Consider the following 20,160-nt stretch of genomic DNA (forward strand, 5'->3'; position numbering starts at 1 on the left):
AGACAATTTAATTTAATAAGATATATATATATATATATATATATTTGCTTTGTTTAATTTCTATACTGACCGATTGTATAAGTAATGTAGTGCCCAATACACGCCTTCTTCTTGCCATTGAGATGCAAAAAGGCACCGCATGGTTGCAACGTCGAGAAAAGTGGCTGCAGACACCTTAATCCAAAAAATCCAGTATGATCAAAATATGTAGAAATTAAATTATTATTAAATTAAATAATCTTTAAATTCACATATATTCCTTAAATACAATATGACTTTTTCTTCGCGTTCCTTTCACAATATAAAGAAATATTTTGTAGGTCAATTTGCAAACAGAAGTAACGTAACAAATTCACAAAAGAAAACGAAATAAAGTCGTGATCCGAAAAAATAAAAGTTAGATATTACTAGATAATAAAATATCCAACGAAAAGTAGGTCGGATTTTTGATCTGGACGAAAATCGTATTCAAACGTCATATTTAAAAAAAAAAATGTTTTAAAAGTATTACACGTAAACTGAAGAGTTTGTTTGTTGTTGGTTGTTGAACACGCTAATCTCAAAAACTACTGGATCGAATTGAAAAATTCTTTTTATGTTGGATAGTCCATTAGGAAGGCTATTTATTATTCAAATCAACGCGGGTGAACCTGCGGGGCACAGCTAGTATATAATATATCACAAGTTAACTCATAGGCTTTCCTACATGCTGTATTTGTTTAATGCTAGTTCCTTTATCCGTAGATGTAGGAGTTCCTTTCACACCGGGCTGCCCACCACTATCTGATAACGACTCCTTATCAGAGGAACTGAAATTTATAATTAAAAAAAATTAAATAGATATTTAGTTATAAGTCTCTCTTATAATCAGGATTCTATTTCTTACGTTTCCGTCTAATTACTATTTTATTTTCATTTATTTATTATTCCTTAAGAGCCATTTCACAATTTTACGCTCTGCAAGTTTAGGTAAATTTGGTCGCATCGCGCGAGTCGTACGAGCCGCGCGATCTTTGTGCTAGTACGTATAGTGTGACAACCAAAAGACCATCGTGATCATTTTCTGATGTATAATAAAAATTATAACTATGGTATAAAATGTTTTTTACATAATTAATTTTATTAAAAATTTCAAGTATGTTATATAACAGCAGTCAATAAATTTAAAATAAAATTAAAAAAATCAATTTTATGAAACAATTTTTTTTAAATTAATTTAGTTTTTTCAGTTTACGAATGAATCTAATATTTACGATATGAATAAAAAAGCATTTAATGACATCGACACCGACAAACATATTAATTAACAAATAACAAGACAAACAGATTGAAATGCCTATTTGTATTGATAGTGTGAGAAAAGAAAATTAAATTATACATTTGTTTACAGAAATTATCATTATATTATTTTACAGTCATTTTCGTAATATGTTTATTTTATTTTATTATGAAAGTATCAAATGCGTTTTATCCGCTATAACAACAGGCGCTTGGCGCGTGTGAGCGAAAGAGACGGCTGCGCAGATTTTGGCGTGGACCTTACCTCTAAGAGCGCTAGCGCTCGACTGATTTACCGGGCTTGATGCGTGGCAATATATACTATCTTTTTATTATTTAATATAAAATGTATTAAAAATAATTACATCTTTTAATTATTATTTTTTTTGTATTCCTTAATGATGTAAGTTTACTTTGATGAACATAGTTCGTTAAAATTTCTTAGTTTTCTAAGAGAAATATCGCTTTTAAAATTGTACTTATTTGGAAAATATTCGTAACTTTAAATTTTTTTTATCGTTTAATAGAGATACAAATGGAATAAAATTCTATGATAGTGGACAACAAAATTATATTCCACATATTATGATATTTTTTTAAAATGGTTTCAACGTAGAGGTTATTGAAAAGTAGGACTTCAAAGTATACATTGCGACCGTTTACCCAGGGAGGAGGCTGATGAAAAGGTTAATAATTTTATACACATAATATAAATCAAAATTCTGATCTGACTATGGACTACAACAAAGGTTGCTCTATTATATTTCAAGAATATAAATTACATTATTGCATCCAACACTGAGATTAACGACGTCAAAATATTACAATTTCGCGGATTGTTACCGATTTTTGTGAAATGGCTCTTAATGCATTTGATAAGACGTTTAAATATTTGAAGACTCTTGTTTAATCAGGCTTCTATATATTACATTTCCTCTTAATTTTTATCATTTCAAATTAAATTAAATGAACCAAATTTTTTTGTTTACTACATACAGACATATATAGATATAGAACGTACCTCATTTTAGTAATTTGTGGTAAAGGTTTAATTCCTGGTAAAGAGGGTTTCGTTGTATCAGTTTTTCGTACTTGGAATATACTCGGATCAGCCGCATACACCGTATAAGACCCTTTGTTTGCACCGTTGAAGTTTTGTTCAGATGGCAGACGATAAATGAACTGTAAAATAATTAAACTGGCTATAAATTACGATTTGTTTTACCCTGCTGAAAGAAAAAAATTTAAACCCTGTTTTAAACAAACAGTTTACAATAACTTCCATACAATCATCGTTTTTTATTTGGAACTTACAGCAGGGTAGTTACACACTTATATTGTTACACTATATACTTCATCAAACAAACATATGACACAAGATATAAAACCAATTTAAAATTAATTAGGCATTTTTTAAGTAATCAACACGAGTCTTGAAGATATTGATGTATTACACGCAAAAAATTGTGTGATATCATAACTTTCTTCAAAAGTTCCTATAAAAGCTACTTAAAATCAATATTCTTATAAATCTTAAATTGGACATTATATTGATAAATCTTGTCCTTTTTGCTAAATTGTAAGGTACAGGCAGGCTATCTTTGCTACCGTTTAGCCAATTACAGAGTTTTTAATTTTTTCTAAATTTAATGTTTTTTTTTATTTCTTATTGATATTTTTTGCATTCTACCACTTACGTCCTGTGTAAAATATAGTTAAATAATAATTACCACATGTTCCTCTTCTGTACTAGAGCTCTCTTCAGGTATTGTTTCAGGAAAAATAGTGTCTTTAGGAGATGAAAGCCACGGCTCTTCTTCAGTACTAGCTTGTTTTGAAGGTGCTTCTGATTGGGACATTGATATGTTTTGACTGGGAGGGCTGCCATTTACCGCACTCTCCTCTTTGGAAAATTTTCCTGAAATATAACATAGGGGAAACTTTAAACACTTATTTTGGTTAGTGCTAGATACTTCATTATATAGATAATTTGTTAACTTTTTTTTTGCAATAAGATTGCTTATATAATAGTACAAAAAACAATTATTTTAAATTAAATTATAGATTAACATATTCGAGTTAATTAATATTTTTTATAATCTAATACAAATTATTTTACAAAAAAATAATTTAAGGACCTTATAGTATTTTTCTTGAACTTGTTTCAAATTCCATTAAACATTCAATTTATGAGTGTATTATTGTACATACAGGAAGCTCTAGCAATAATAATCTAGTTTAGCAAATAAAAATAATTTTGCGGTAATGACAATTATTCATATATACATACGGCCCATAAATACATCTCCATGCTGATTTCTTTTAGAGAATTTTCCTCCCAATGGCTTAGGTTTGGGTTTGACAAGGGTGGTAAAACAAGGAGAATCAGGATGCCTAAATTCCCACATCGCCTGCCACAACTTGAGTCCATTTTCCAATCGATAGTTGTTAGTGAAGTCCGACTCCTTTAGATGATGTGAGATTGGTGCAAAAAGGAAAACAAAAAGCTGAAAACATAAAAAATATTGAGATAATAATAAATCAATTGTAAAAAGATGCTCCATCCAATTGAATTTGTTTTATGAATGCTACTACTCAGTGGCGTAGCGTAGTGGGGGCGGGGGGGGCGGCCCGCCCCGGGCGGCACTTTTTAGGGGGCGGCAGAATTGAACAACACTTAAATAATAAAAACAATAAGTAAATAGTTGAATCTATACATATAATAAAATTGTAGAAAAGACAAAACTGTACATTAAATATTTTTTTAAAAGAATATTCGGGGTGTGATTTACAATCGATACCGAAGCCAAAAATATAGTTTTTAGAATTTTTGTCTGTTTGTCTGTTTGTCTGTATGTATGTCCGGGATAAACTCAAAAAGTACTGCATGGATTTACTTCAAATTTGGCACGAATATTATTAAGAAGTCGGGTCAACATATAGGCTACATAATATCACGCTATCACCTACGGGGAAAGAGCACTGAACCTTTATTTCTTCAACGCATTCTGTAACAACATGTAATCTTACGACGCATATTTGAATGTTGTTGTTATTATGTTAATAACCAGGGGTCGCTAGTCATTTTATATTATTTTTATCGCAACTAAAACTTCGGACCGATTGAAAGGAGCACGGAATTTTTCATTACTTATTTTGAGGCGAAGTCGGGGAATCCCTTTCTTTTAATGATATATTATGGACATAGGCCTCCCCAAGTTCGCGCCATATCCGCATCCCGGTTTTCCGCAATCCTCATTCAGCCCAAACCGGTAATCTTACGTAGATCGTCAGTCCAACGGGCCGGAGGACGTCCTACACTGCGTTCACCAAGACGCGGTCTTTACTCTAGAATTCGCCTGCTCCAATGGCAATCGGTCCTGCGACACAGATGACCAGCTTACTGCCACTTCAACTTGCTAATTCTGTGGACTATGTCGGTTACTTTCGTTCTCTCGCGGATAATCTCATTTCTAATCCTATCTTTGAGAGAAATCCCAAGCATAGCATTGCACGTTGAGTGACTTTAAACTTGCGGACCAGTCCCTTCGTCAGTGTCCACGTCTCGGCTCCGTATGTTAACATAGGCAGGACGCATTGCTCGAAAACTTTTGTCTTCAAACATTGCGGAATCTTCGAAGTGAAGACTTGACGAAGCCTGCCAAACGCCAGCCAGACTAACCGAATCCTTCTATCGGGCTCCTCGAAGTTGTTGCGGCCTAGTTGGATAGTATGGCCTAGGTAAATATAATACTGAACAGCTTCGAGAAGGGTAACATAGACCGATACCAGTCTCGGTATGACTTGGTTGTTAAACATAACTTTCGTTTTGTCCAAGTTCGTACCGAGACCGACCCGTCAGGAGGACTCGTTTAGACCGGTGAATATTTGGCCTAGCTTACCCAACATCTCCGCAAAGATGACGATATCTTCGACAAAAGAGGGTGAGAGATGTATCCGCCGTTGACTTTGATAACGTCCGCCCAGTCCAAGGTCTTGAAGACATACTCCAGCGCAGTGGTAAACAGTTTCGGTGATATTTTGATGAGTCTAAACCATAAAAAGTGTCATGTCATGTGCTTTACCAGACATAAATTAGTGAGTCAAAGGGAATACAGTTTGAATCAGTACACTTTGAAAACGGTACATACTATTCGCGACTTGGGTGTAATGCTAGATAGTGCATTACGATTTAATAATCATATCGAAGGAATATGTGTGTATGGTTTCAAGAATTAGGAAATTATAAAGTGGAATAGTAGCGAGTTCACCAACCCCCGAACTACTATAGCTTTATATAACGCATTCGTTCGCAGTGGGCTCGAATACTGTAGCGTTGTTTGGAACCCTTTTTACAATATTTATATTTCTAGATTGGAACGCATTCAGAAGCGATTTATGTGGCACCTTACTTTTAAATTTGGCTTAGCTAATAAAATTCCGCATTATCGCGATAAATTGAGTCACTTTGCTTGCTTGACAACCTGTTTCTGCATAAACTAATTAATGGTGTACTGGATTGTCCTATTTTGCTTAGTTCTGTTTGCTTATCGGCACCTACTAAATGTCTACGTGTAAATAAACGAATGCTATTATCAGGTTATCAGGCACCTTTAACAGGATGATGAGATCCTACAGCATTATTTCAAAAAATCTGGACATAGATATTTTTAACGAGACAAATTTTAAATAATGATTAAATTGTTTTTATCAGCAAAATGATCAGTTTTTAGTATTTTTACAACTTATTTCTCTTCGATTCTTTAATTTCTTTTGTTTTAATCTTTTGTTGTAGTTAATTTAATTGTATAAAATTATCTTAAGTTCTTGCCATATGTATGTTATTTATGTATGTTATTAGTGTATGTTAGTCAAGTTTAATGTAGTTATCACCTATAATTAAAGTTACACTCAGACTCTACTCTTATTGTATATGTACTTGAAATATGGTGTATACTTTGTTGGTGTTCTATAAATAAATAAATAAATATTACATCTTCCTCTCTTAACCCATGCTGGAGGAAAAGGTCTTGTTCTCTGATACTGGATATAAACGATCATCGTCGCCGCCTCGTACATACATCTCAGTACCTCGATATATCGCCAGTCGATATGACATTTCTGCAGAGAATCCAGGACAGTCAAGGTTTCGAAAGAGTCGAAGGCTTTTTCGTAGTCCACAAATGCCATACACAGCGGCTGATTATATTCTTCTGTATTTTGTATAATCTACCGAACAGTATGGATGTGGTCTACAGTGCTGTAGCCATTTCGAAACCCAGCCTACTCCGGTAGTTAGAGTTCGTCGAATCTTCTGGCGAGACGATTCGTAACAACTCTCGAAAACAGCTATAGACGTGGCTCAGAAGTGAGATCGATGTGTAATTCTTTGACAGAGACTTGTCACCTGTCTTAAAGAACAGCACCACCACACTACTGGACCACACCTCCGTCGTGGTACCTCGGTGGTTGACGGCGTTAAAGAGTCTCACCAAGACTTTTAGGGCAGGTCGCCCTGCGGCTTTAAATAGCTCAGTCGTAACTACATCATCCTTATTTTGCTCAGTCAGAGTAGTAACCTCTCTCGTATTTGAGTAGTGGAGGTCTCGGCGTACAAGTTTTCGTATCTTCTTGGAAGGAGCCCTCTATTCTGGCGAAGCTGCTGAGCAGTGAGCAACTCGCGCCTCCGCCACATTAGATCCAAGGCTTCGGAAGAGAGTTGGACTGCTTCGTTGACTTCGTCGGCGGAAAGTGCCTACGACCTAGTGTACGCACCGTCTTCACCACATTGTCGGTCATCTCTTCCATGTTGCCAGTAGTTTCCAGCGCATCAAATCGGTTTTGGAGTTCCAAATGAAACTGCTCGGACCCACATAGTATTCGGGGCAGCGTAGGTCGGAGAGTAGATTTCATAGGCTCTTTTGGAGTCATATATTCAAAGTGCCCCGCATTAGCCGGTGGTTATTAACCAAGGAGAATTCTCTGAAAATATGCCTTTTATCCGCTATGATGAAGCTATCTCGTTCCTCGTCACAGTATCGGGGCTTTGCCATGTCCACCGCCTTTAGGGCTTCTTCTCAAAAAATTGAATTCATCAAGAAGAGCCCCTCTGACCGTAGTAGTTGACGAGCATCTGCCCTCTGCGATTCCTGCGCCCCTACCTGTGTGGTCCGATCCTAGATTCGTCGCGGTCTTGTATTCCCACTTTAGCGTTGAAGTCTCCCATAACAACGTTGTAGAAGGCCAAAGTAGTCCCATGCATGGCCCTAGTAATATCGTCATACAAGGCTTCGACTTCATTGTTAGAGTGTGCTGAGGTCGGTGCATAGACCTGTATCACTTTTAGGGAGTACCTGTCAGTGAGTTTAAGTACAAGGTAAGCTACCCGGGTCGACACATTGCTGACTTCCACAACGTTGTTAGTGAGAGTCTTGTGGACCAGAAAATCGACGCCACCTTGAGAAAGCCCATCAGCTTCACAGAAGTAGAACAAGCGCCCGGAGTCCAGGATCGTCGTATCCTCACTCTCTCTTTGAACTTCAGACAACCCCAGTATGCTCCACTTAATGTGACTCAGTTTTACTTCAAGTTCGGTAAGGTTATGGTGGTCCAGCCGTAACATGCGTCGATTATACGTAGCCGGTACGTAGTACGTGTAGTTTTGAGTGGCAGCCTCCTGTAACCCGGTGATTCTCAGCACCCTCGCCCCACCGTTACCGCGGCCGCTGCTGTAGCCGGGAATAGTGGGGCTGCCGGGGACTGAGGGCCTAAAATTCTGCGGCGAACTCATGGGGGTTTTCGCCCATAGTCACCACGCTGGGCAGGCGGGTTGGTGACCGCAGGGCTAGCATTGTCGCACCGAAGACGCTGCTGCCCGTTTTCGGTTGTGTATTTAAAAGCCAACTGTAGGATGGCTATCCCGCCATTAGTCGGCTTCACTAGTTCCACGGTGGTATTGGAACTTTACTATTTCATATTACTAACTAGCTGACCCGGCAAACGTTTTGCCAATAAACTATCTACTATAAGTGTTTACTTATAATCGAAAGCATTGTAGACAATGAAAGTATGCTTTATTTAGTGCACAGAAAAATTAAAATAATACTTATAACAGCCACTGCTACGATCGATACACAAATAAAACCAAAAAAAAAATGGCCGAAAACAGTATAGTGAATAAGACAGGAGACCGGCTTTATTCTAATATGTATGTAATGTAAACATCTAGCGGGGATAACTGATCGATTGATAGTTATCGACCGGCGAAGGCAGGAGATCAAATTGAATTGAGAAAAAAAATCATAATTAAAGGAAATTATTAAAAATAATAAAAAATAAAAATTGCGTTGGAAAAATAGGGGTTGATTGATGAATTTTGTATGGAATTAAATAAAGCTTTATCATTATTATTGTTATTATTGGAACTTTCTTATCCCTTAGTCGCCTCTTACGACACCCACGGGATGAAAGGGAGTGGCTAAATTTATATGTCATAGCCACTCAGCTAAGTTTTAGTATACTTTAAATTGAAATACCTAAATAAGGGGGCGGCAAAATTTTTTTTCCGCCCCGGGCGGCCGACAACCACGCTACGCCACTGCTACTACTAAATAGATTTCGTTTTTTATTCTTATTAAAAAACTGCTCCAATAAATAAGTCAAAAATATGTTATACTTACTGTCATCGTAGGTATTGAAAATAAATAATGAAATGGATTTGAATAATATTTTCCATTCTCATAGTCATTGTCCGCACATTCATCGGAAGCATCAAGTAATATCCAATGTAATGTATAGAGTAGTTTTGTTTCTACATTTCCTAATGTTTGCATATTGTCTTTTACTCTGAAATTATTTTTTCAAATTACATATATATATATATATATATATATATATATATATATATACATCCTGCTAATAATTAGGCGTCCCACATGGGCCGAAATGCATCTAAACTGGCGTCCACCTCCTTTAGACGTCCGCATATCGGACGCCACTTTTTTAATCGATGTCCCATTAGTCCTCTTGGCTCTAGCTACCTGTACAACAAAAATCGCCGGAAGCCAAAAAATCGTTGAGACATTTGCATTTGTATAACTAAAACTTCCGCGAAATTCCGCACCAACGGTGCAGCGCTAGTCTAGCGCGTATATCGACAGAGCGTATACTCTGCTAAAACTCTTCCGATACAACCGATTATTTGACGTCCTATTGCGACGTTGCCAAACTAACTGTATTTGAAGGTTTTGAAATATTCAATTAAGTCAAAACAAATCATTTAAAAACAGTTGCTACGCACGTGTCGCTGCTTATTTGACGCTCGGTTGCAAAATACTGCTTAAGTAGTAAAATAAAATAAAAGTACACTTAAAAGGAAAAAGTGAGGCTTTAACGAATTTACGAATTGAATTTACATATTAAACGGAAAAGTGACACTATTTTGTCATAAAAATAAAAATATTTCTATAAGTTAACTAGCTGACCCGGCAAACGTTGTCTTGCCGCTAAACGCTATTTTAAAATAGGGGTTGGTGGTAGAAGGGTGAAAACATAGGGTTGTATGTATTTTTCAACGCCAAATCATAATAAAATAAAAAATAAAATAATTTATCTAAAAATTAAAAATTAAATTTAGGGGTGGACTACCCTTAACATTTAGGGGGATGAAAAATAGATGTTGTTCGATTCTCATACCTACCCAATATGCTCAAAAAATTTCATGAGAATCGGTCAAGCCGTTTCGGAGGAGTTTAACTACAAACACCGCGACACGAGAATTTTATATATTAGATATACATTATCTATACTCTTTTGCATGAATATGGAAGCCAGGCTGGGTAGCAGTCTTTGAATCTGAAAAAACAAAGGTTCTGTTACATTTAATACATTTTTGCAATGATTTTTTATTTGGTTACTGAGCGCCCCTACTGAAAATTTGTGTTTTTTGTTTAGTGACGGTTTGGTCATGGACGTCGAATATGTAGTGGTTCGAATAGTAGGTATACAGATTTACGACGTCCGTATATAAGGTAAGGGCTACGCAATACGTAACACATATACGGACGTTAGTTTGACGCATACTGTTATTAAGGATACGAAGTTTTTTTGCAGCTGTTCTGGCTTTTGACCCAATCCAGGCTACACGCAATGCCGTCAAAAAACTTTGGGACACTTTTAGACAATGAAAGTTTTAGAATTGCTCTCGGTCTCCGGTTAGGAGCTCCACTGTGCTTTGAACACAGATCTCCGTGCGGAAAAGAGGTCGATTCTTTCGGACTACACGGCCTTTCCTGTAACAAGAGTTCAGGTAGGTTTTCCCGCCACGGTTCCCTAAACGATACCATAAAAAAGCTCTTGCCACCATCGACTTTCCTGCTCTTATCGAGCCTACTGGAATTAGTCGCAATGATGGCAAGAGACCTGATGGATTGACGTTGGTTCCCTGGGAAAGGGGACGGGCGCTTTTGTGGGACGCAACCTACGTTGACACACTTGCTCCTTCTCATGTCAGGGAAACAGCCTTAAAAGCGGGAGCCACAGCGGAAAAAGCTGAAACGATTAAACGGCACAAGTATTCGTCATTAATTTCAAATTACATCTTTGTGCCATTTGCAGTCGAAACACTTGGACCTTGGAGTAGCAGTGCTAAATCTTTTTTTAAATGAGATAACTCTTCGCCTTATTGCCTCCACTGGTGACAAGAGGGCTAGTGCATTTTTTTGCCCAGAGAATCGGCATAGCGATTCAACGAGAAAATGCTGTCAGCATTCTTGACACGATTCCACGCGGACATGATTTATACCAAAACTATCTGTAAATATTTAGTTCTTAAGTTGTGAATTGTAAATATGTATAATGTTTAATAAACTATTGTTATCCACTTAAAAAAAATTAGAAACCTACTTAAAAGATATACTTTATATTTTATAAGTAAATATTGTTTGACGACGTTTAAATTTACCAGACGACGACTTAGGTAAATCATTCTAGTGAAATAGAGTTAAGTAGTTAGACTATTTAGTCTGTATAAAAATATTTTAGCCGTGAGACATTTTTATATTGAAAATGATAATAATATGTTGTTTGTAAAAGCAGGCAGCACAACTATTTGTGGCTATAAAACTTAATTAACCTATAAGATTCGTCAGCGAAGAAGAAAAAATAATATCCTCGTATTCTTGGATGCCCAGTTACCCATGTTCTAAAATTACTTGAAATCCGTTTAGCTGTTTTGGCGTGATGAAGACACAACGACACATACAAACATATAAAAAAAATGTTCGATTCAGTAACCTGTATTCATAGACCGTATCACTTTTTTTTAAATATCTTCAATGTACAGAAAGTATCCGTGGCAGGATAAGGGAACATTATTTATTATTATTTTTTGACGGTTCGCAGGAAAGTGGACATAATCTACGAACCGGCAAAGAATACTTGTAACAAATGGACATAACGATAAATAATTATTTATTATATTATTATTCTGATGATGTGCTACGTCGTCAATAATTAAAATGTTAAAAGACTAAATAAAATATATGTTGCAACTCATTAAGAGAGCTATTATAAGATGAAAAATTGGAGGTGTTCCTATGACCGTTACATGTTAAAATTTCAACGAGCGTAATAGAATTATTTCTTAAGTTAACGATAGATGATCACACCTACTAGAAAACTGGCAACGTCGCATTTCAGCTTACTTCTCACTCATTTCATCATTACTTATATAGGACGCTAAATAATCGGTGCATTAAGTGAGGCTATATGGATATATGGAGGAAGCAATAACATAAGTATCATGAAAGGGGTTCATAAATGGTTGGGCACAACTGTAAGCAGAATATTCTCAAAAAAGAAATTTAAAGAAATTGATATAACCCACGGAATTTAAAATGAAAAAAATAAGCAACATTCGCAGAAAAAACATATAAAATGTAAGCATAACTGAGGGACGTCGTAATAACGCAGTTTGTGCTTGACGCCAAAAATGTATCTGGATGTATATATATATATATATATATATATATATATATATATATATATATATACATGTGTGTATATTCGTAAGTTCAGCTGTCAACTTATAACAATTAAAAATATTAATTATAACACCTGTTGTGTAAGAGTCCTGCTAGGGCGTGCATCACATGTGGTAAAGCAGCTTGTATTAGTCTCCATCGTGGAATAGACTCTATAGCTTCAATTAGATTATTTGATAGACCAAAGCGAAGATTCTGAACTAAAACTTTTTCAAATGACTGCAAATCAACAATGGTAATAATGGTAAATACATTTTAAAACAACTTGTTTATATACTTATAATTCTGAAAGAACTCAAAATATGAATAAATGTTTAAGTAATTAATATATTTATATTTAACTGAGGTAGGGCACAATAGAAAATATCCTGCTCAAATTTATAGCAGCCTAATTTGGGAAGTACCTCGACCTTACAGAAGATTACAGCTAAATAATACTGCTTTCAAGTAGTGTTCTTGTGGTGAGGGATGGTGGGTAGGGTCGGCGCTTGCGATGCATGTACTGTTGCAGGCGTCTATAGGCTATGGTAATCGCTTACCATCAGGTAAACCATACGCTTGCTTGCCGACCTAGTTGTATAAAAAAAAATTGTGGAAAAGAAAAATCTTTTGTAAGAAATAAAAAACGTATATCTCACCTTACAGGCTTCTTTGAGTTCCTACAAGGGAAGCAGAAAAAAAATCATTTATAATGTACATAAAAATAAAGAAATCTGTACATTTCTTTTGTTTACATTTACAAAGCAATGTAAACCAAATACTGTCAATCTTTGACATTAGGTTAGAGCTGCCATATACAAATTAATGGCAAATTGACATATTTTGTACTTTATTTAAATAGTAATAATTATAAAAGCCTGTTTCACCAGTTTTGGATAATGCTATTTGACAGATAATGTGCGGATAACAGTATCCGACAGTAAAGAGTTTTTGATTAAATTTTCCTTTTTACCTTATACTATGAGATATTTCTATTTGCATATATTAATTTTAAAGTTGTAGTTTATATATTGAGGAGAAACAGGTCCTGGCCTATTCTACCTTCCGTTATCAAAGTCTATTTGTATTGTCATCCATCCGATAGCGTTATCCACAATTGGTGAAACAGGCTTTAAGGGATTGCTATTAAAAAAGGCGTATAATTAAAGATTGTATGATATAAATCGTGTTATATAATAGCACACGCTAAAATATTGGAAAAGTCTTGTTTCGAAAGAAACATCACAAATAAAGGTATTAAGAAAATTTAAAAAAAGTCACGTATAAATGTAATTTGAGGCAAGTAGCACTGTGCGTCTATTTTATTTAATTTTTTTTTTTACATTTCATTAATGGCTAATACTAATACATACCAGTAACTTAAAGTGACTATACCTTTCTAAAATAATGTGGAGATTCACTTATTCTTAAAGTCATACTTAAAATATCGTGCAAAAATAATAAATTAAAGAAACATTGTCTATTTATAAAAAAAATTACAAACAAATCAAAAGAGTAACTATAGACATATTATTTAGCGGTTTGGCGATTTTATCTACAAACTTACATGATGTCCCGGAGCCCGTTGACAGAACTGCATGTTTACAACAAATATCACATTAAGCAGTACAATAAATTAATAAATAGAAAATTTTAGTGTTTAAACGATTTGGTACATTTAATTAAACACAACGCCATAAGGACTTTTATATACCAAATGGGCCATCCATAAAACTTCTATTACTTGGACATCCTTAACACAATAAGATTTTTTACAGGAGCTTTCGATTGTCCATTGTCAGCAACTTATTTTATAAAAGACCTCAAATGATCACAAGAAAATTTGTTTGATCTCACAATTATTACGAGACAGTTACGTGCATGTATTAAGCGTTTAAACTTTTTAGACAACAATTCAAATCTATTTATTATTTATATGTAATTTAATTTTATATATATCTAACCGATACCTGATGTCGAAATCTTTACTTCATTAAAAAGAGAGGTCACAAGAAAGTTAAAACACCTTAAGTGCAATAGACTTCAAATTGTTTTGAACTTTTAGAGAATAATTTAACAATGTTGTTATAACGATAATAATTATAAATTTTAATTGATATTGCTTGAAAAACACATGGAAAATTGGTAAAACATAATATTTATTAAAGATTTATTTGAAAATTTTTTGTTCTTATCAGGTGTTGGTTATAGATATATTTATGAATAACTATTTTATTATTTTTTTATATACATTTTCACAAGAAAACTCAGAAACTCTTTAAAACATACCGTGCATGTAGATTCGTGAACTTTTCCAAATCTCGGGCGCATAAACGGTGTTGTTTGTTTCCACAGAAATAATTGCACTGCGATTGGTATATTATCATCATTGATAGGATCATCTTCAGGAATATCTTTGACCACTTTCATGTTCAAATGAGGTTGAAATGCCTTCGACGGTCTATTTTGTATAAAAGTTCAAAATGATGTCGTATACACTATGATAAATATAGCTTTACAATTAAATTGGAAAAAATAAATAAATATTGTAACATAATTGAAGAACTTACCTAAGTATAGTGTATTATATACATTTTAAATTGCAATAAAGGCAACTAAAAATTATAAAACAGGTAATTTATTGTTAAGTATTAAAGTAGGTCACATCGTTTAAAGATTGAACACTGTTTACATTTTAGACATCGTTACAGCGAGGTAAAGGTGATAAACACGAGGCAGAGAAGACTGTCGTAAGTTACCGGAGGGAGGTCCGATCGAGAGTGAGGCTTTGCGCATTCGCCTCGAGACAAATACTTAGGGCTTACAATTGAATGTTTTTAATATTATAATTATCAACTGCTACGTTTTATTACCTTATTTGTCAAGAAGACAAAACTGCTTGAAAGCATTCTTATTTAGCTGTTATCTTCTGTGGGGTCGAGGTACTTCCCCAGACCAGCTGTTCTACATTTGGAGCAGGATATACCTCAGTTTCATTTTATTGAATGGATATGTAATATATGATAGAGGTATAGTGATTAAAATTCATATCGTATTTGTTAACACGTTTAATCTTTAAAAAATCGTACATATTTATTAAAATATTTTTTGACAACCCTATAAGGATTCCATTGATTTGTGCGCGCAGATAGTCGCGGTACAGCAGCACCGCAGCCTCTCGTTGTCATAGAAACTGCCAAAATGGCTGCACATTGTAAATAAATTCATGTCAGCATTTTAAATAGGACGCATGATTGTCTCAATCAGTAGAACTCGAGTTTTTAAGATCACTTGAATTCCAGGCTTTATTCATATGTTCGCTATTCAAGTTTGCTTCTACGAATCTAAAAAATGAAAGCGAACTCGAATTATACTCGAATGTATAAGACAGAATCTTGCACTTACGACGAGGGTTTATTTTAACGTGTTACGTCAAAATTATGAATAGGTTATGTATATGTATGTATTAAATCATGAAAAAAGAAGGCGCAATTTTTCATTTTTCCATTTGCCTAAATTCCGTTTACGAAATATTCTTGGCACCATTTTGTAGGTCCTTATGATACATTTCCTTAATTGGTTGTAAACAAAGTGACAATCCAATAGTATTAACAATGTCGCTTTATGTTCACACGGTGGCAGGCAATTTATAAATAGAGCCTAACAGGGTGTGCCGGCAGTAACATTTTCTACTTTACAGATTGTTTTTCTTTACATAATATTCTGTAGATTATTAGATAGATAACAAATATAGGTATATTTAAGGCATGTTTTAACTCTTTATAATTAAGCCTACCGGTGACTTGTGAATTAGGCCCTTATCATATATATTACATATTATATATACATCTGCAAATTGTTTTTTGGCTGCTAGTGTGAAAATTATTATAAAATATTTTCTTTGTTTGTATATATTCTTATTTTAAACCTGAAACCATTCTACACTCACTTAAATTATTCCCAAAACACATTAAAGACAAATACGTGGCGCTCCTTTAAACAAACTATTTTTGTATATTCGAACATAGCAGCAAATTTTGTAACCGTATAGCAGAGGTTTATGAAAATCAACTTTCTTTCGATGATTTAAGAAATCGGCTAAAATGAACCCGGCAGGAGGTGCTGACGGGTAAAATTTAGCACATAGGCATACATTTGAAAATATTTAGGGTTTCTGCTTAAATTTTGCCGCACTGCTTTGAGCACCTTTCAAGAAACGAAAAACGGTCCACCACTTTGGAGTGACTGACCAATGTTTATGTGTTATTCATCACCAACGAACTTTTTAGACGCATATGGGTATTTTTTATGCAGTAGAGACTATTAGCGTCTTATTATTTTTAGTATTCTATTTTAAAAAATCATATAGGTATATTAATACGCTTTTTAGAACACTCATACACCCTCATCAGCCTATCGCAGTCTACTGCTGGGCATATACCTCCACAAATTCGCGCCCAAAATGGCGTGAACCTTAAAAATTGTTTTATAAAATACAAATTTGAATCTTCGGTAGTGTCCGTGTTACACTATAGAGCGCACCTCTCGCCTAGTTAATGCTGAAATCAAACTTTAAAGGACTTACGCCGAGTTGCACGAAACAAAATTAAAATTTAAGTAGAGATTAAACTAATTTAATCACAAGAATTTCATACAATTCTTGCGATTAAATTAGTTTAATCACTACTTAAATTTTAATTTATTTTCGTTCAACTCGGCGCTAATGTAGAATGCGTTTCAACGAATAGTTCCTATGGCGTTATGTTGGCGGTAATGAAATAAAATTGAAAATGTTAACTAGTTTACAAATCGACGACGCGTTGGCGCAGCTGCCACATCGCTGGTTGTTGCGCTAGCGGTCGCGGATTCGATTTCTGAACATGACAATCATTTGTATTGGTCATACAGATGTTTGTCGTGGCCTGGGCGTTAGTGCTTTTGTATTTTGTGTGTTTCCAAATCTCTGACACAGGAGATAATCCTACTGGGGGCTGTTGAGAGTGAAGAGTTAATTTATTTATATATTAAAAAAATGTTTATGGATGAGCAATGCCATAATAAGTTAGATTTGATTGATGATGGTGGTCTATTGTTATGATTACTCCTTGTGTCGGACGGCCCAAAGGGAGCCGACGACTGAATGTCACGATTGTGGCGCGGCGGTGGACTCTGCCCAGCACACCCTCGAGGTGTGCCCGAGATGGGCGGCGCTACGTCGCGATCTGACGACAGTCCTCGGGGGGGACTTGTCACTGCCGAGCGTTATCACCGCGATGCTCGGTGACGACGAGTCCTGGAAGGCGATGGTCTCCTTCTGTGAGACAGTAATGTCCCAGAAGGAGAACAACGAGCGGATGAGAGAGGGGACCGCCGACGAGGCCTCCGTCCGCAGGCGACGAACGGGGGTGCGTAGGAGACGCTACTAACCCGGTCCTGCTAGACATGGCGTCGTCGGGATAGTTCAGAGGTGAGCCGGACAGTCCCATGGAGGAGAAGTCTGGTCTTTTCGCCGAGGCCAGCCTGTCGCTGGAGGGATCCTGTTGCCTGCAGATCCGGGACCCTCCAATTAAAGCGGCTGAAAACGATGACTCTCCAACTCCAATGAAACCGACATACGGTCTAGGATTGCCTACCCGGGCATCCTGGATATCACCTGTAAATGGGTTACCCTGCGATATCAAAAAAAAAAAAAAAAAAATTGTTATGATTACTTATGAACGTATTGCCTTATTTATTATGCTTGTTATATTAGTATAAGCAACGCCTACTTTTAAAGTTTTGTGACATGAAGCAATTCCGCAGTACAATCGAGAAACTGGCTAAAATAGTTCGAGGCTAAAGAATACTATAGCGATTGGCTGGGCGTTACAGAAATAGCGACGGTGTTTTTGAATGAATAATACTCTTTATGTAAACTGCGTCCCGGTGATCGGTTACGTAGATTTTCATAATTTAATGTTAGACAATATATATAGCACAAAACAATTCAGAAAACAAATTATGGCCTATTGAAGAATTGGACGACTTTTTGTATACTTATTCGATTATGTTCATTTATTTCTTTAATACTTTTAAATACGAAATAAAAAATACATGTTTATTATTTATTTTTATTTATTTATTTATACTTTATTGTACACCACAACTACATTTTAAACAAATAGCACATTTAAAAAACATTTACAGACTGTGAAGTAGATATAATGGGCGGTCTTATGGCTATTTAGTCATTTCTTCCAGACAACCCAAACAATAGTAGTAGTTTTTAAACATATAAATTTAAATAATTAAACTAATTTTAAAAATATTAAATATTCTAAAAAAAGAAATAGTCTCGAATATGAACTAACGATTTTTTAATTGGTATGTTGATTCTGGCCGTATTAGTAGTATCTTTTCCTTTTTGACGTTTCATAATAATTTAAACTTTCATTTATACAATCTTTAAAAATGACGAATAAAGGTGTGCATTATGTGATATTTTCATAATTGTTATTTATTTGTAGATATTACTTCTTCTTACATTCCTTTATTACAAGCTCTTTCTTTACCTACTTATCTTTTCCTCATTTGTAGAGTTGGAGCATAAGAGATCCCTATGACTTTCTATAGATTATGAGTACCTCAGATACAGTAGCTTCTATTTTTATAGATACGGCTAGTATTTAGATTAAGACCCGTCGAATTAATTTTGTAACGAAATTATGCCGATAAACAGTCAAATTTTGAAGTTAGATAGGTTAGGCTTATTTTTTTTAGTCGACGGATCTTAATCTAAAGACTTACCAAGATACTTACAATATAATCTAGTGTGTAATTATTTATTATACTCGTATCATCATTAGTCGAAATATAATTTTACATTCATCATCATTTATATTTTACGTAAAAATTTAAAGAGATTTTAATAAAAGCTTTCCTCGAGTAGTATTTTGCTTTTCTCATTATATCGCCCACTTTTTTTCCTACCTAAATAAGGAACCTATTATTAAATAAGATATAAGTTAACTATAATAATTTTAGACAATATTTCTATTAAATCACACGTATACTTTTTAACTACTAGAAAAACAGACAATTATAGTTTTTTTTAGTTATTACAGATTTTGTATTTTTGTAACACAATTGTGTATTTTTTTAGAATGTGAAGAATCACTTTGTGACACAGGAATAGTTGATTCACTTGCCTTACATGTAATTAACCAGATTTTAGATGAGGCTTCAATAGTTGTTAATGCTGCTAAAGATTCTGGTTAGTGGGTAATATAACAAAATTTTATTTGACTTGTGAAAAAAAATGTGCCATCTAAAATTATGTTATTTTGAGAATATTAAGAAACTATATTACTATACAAAGAGATAAATTGATGACCTAATATGTCTCGTCTTTGATTTGTTTGCACAGTATTTATTAGTCTTTATTAATGATGTTAGTTAATTCTAGGACAACCCTGGAGTTACATATCAAGTCTGAGAAAAATAAAAAAATGTAAATTGGATGAGTCGTATGACGAAGGATTGACGTTCGTTGTTTCTAAAGGTGGTAACCTATTAAAGTATAACAGTCAAGAAAATGCTGCTATCACTTCAACACCTCAAAAAACAGAGAGTATGCATTAAAATAATATTCAGTAAGTAGGATTCGTAGTATAAAAGGATTACTGAGCATTTATTAAGATAACTGATGAACTTTTGACAGATAAGATAGAAAAACCTAAGAATGAAGTTAGTTTTATGGGTCAAGGTGATGAAGAGTTGGAAGTAGTAAGTAAAATGATAAATAAAATTATATATTTCTTAGAAATTTAGGTATTTTTCAGTATGAATATTGTTATTTACCAGACGTACCTAAATATAGTAT

General features: G+C 34.6%; 1 protein-coding gene and 1 long non-coding RNA gene across 2 annotated transcripts in view; both read right to left on the bottom strand.

Moving 5' to 3' along the window:
- Positions 1–14,729, bottom strand: part of LOC123657819 (protein unc-80 homolog) — a 54,368-nt gene extending 39,639 nt beyond the window's left edge. The window contains exons 1-10 of the mRNA XM_045593327.1: positions 14,589–14,729; positions 13,867–13,893; positions 12,959–12,979; positions 12,394–12,539; positions 8,958–9,123; positions 3,569–3,785; positions 3,009–3,196; positions 2,300–2,460; positions 707–809; positions 71–174 (exon numbers count right to left, since the gene is read on the bottom strand). Of these exons, the coding sequence (XP_045449283.1) occupies positions 71–174; positions 707–809; positions 2,300–2,460; positions 3,009–3,196; positions 3,569–3,785; positions 8,958–9,123; positions 12,394–12,539; positions 12,959–12,979; positions 13,867–13,893; positions 14,589–14,729 (1,274 nt within the window). The remainder of the gene's footprint in view (positions 1–70; positions 175–706; positions 810–2,299; positions 2,461–3,008; positions 3,197–3,568; positions 3,786–8,957; positions 9,124–12,393; positions 12,540–12,958; positions 12,980–13,866; positions 13,894–14,588) is intronic.
- Positions 14,730–15,352: 623 nt separating this feature from the next.
- On the bottom strand, positions 15,353–18,148 carry LOC123657793. The gene is made up of 2 exons (XR_006743770.1): positions 18,068–18,148; positions 15,353–15,643 (listed from the first exon to the last, which is right to left on the bottom strand). It is a non-coding gene; the product is annotated as an uncharacterized LOC123657793 (long non-coding RNA).
- Positions 18,149–20,160: the final 2,012 nt, after the last annotated feature.

Source organism: Melitaea cinxia, chromosome 11, assembly GCF_905220565.1.
Source record: "Melitaea cinxia chromosome 11, ilMelCinx1.1, whole genome shotgun sequence".
Lineage (NCBI taxonomy): Eukaryota > Metazoa > Arthropoda > Insecta > Lepidoptera > Nymphalidae > Melitaea > Melitaea cinxia.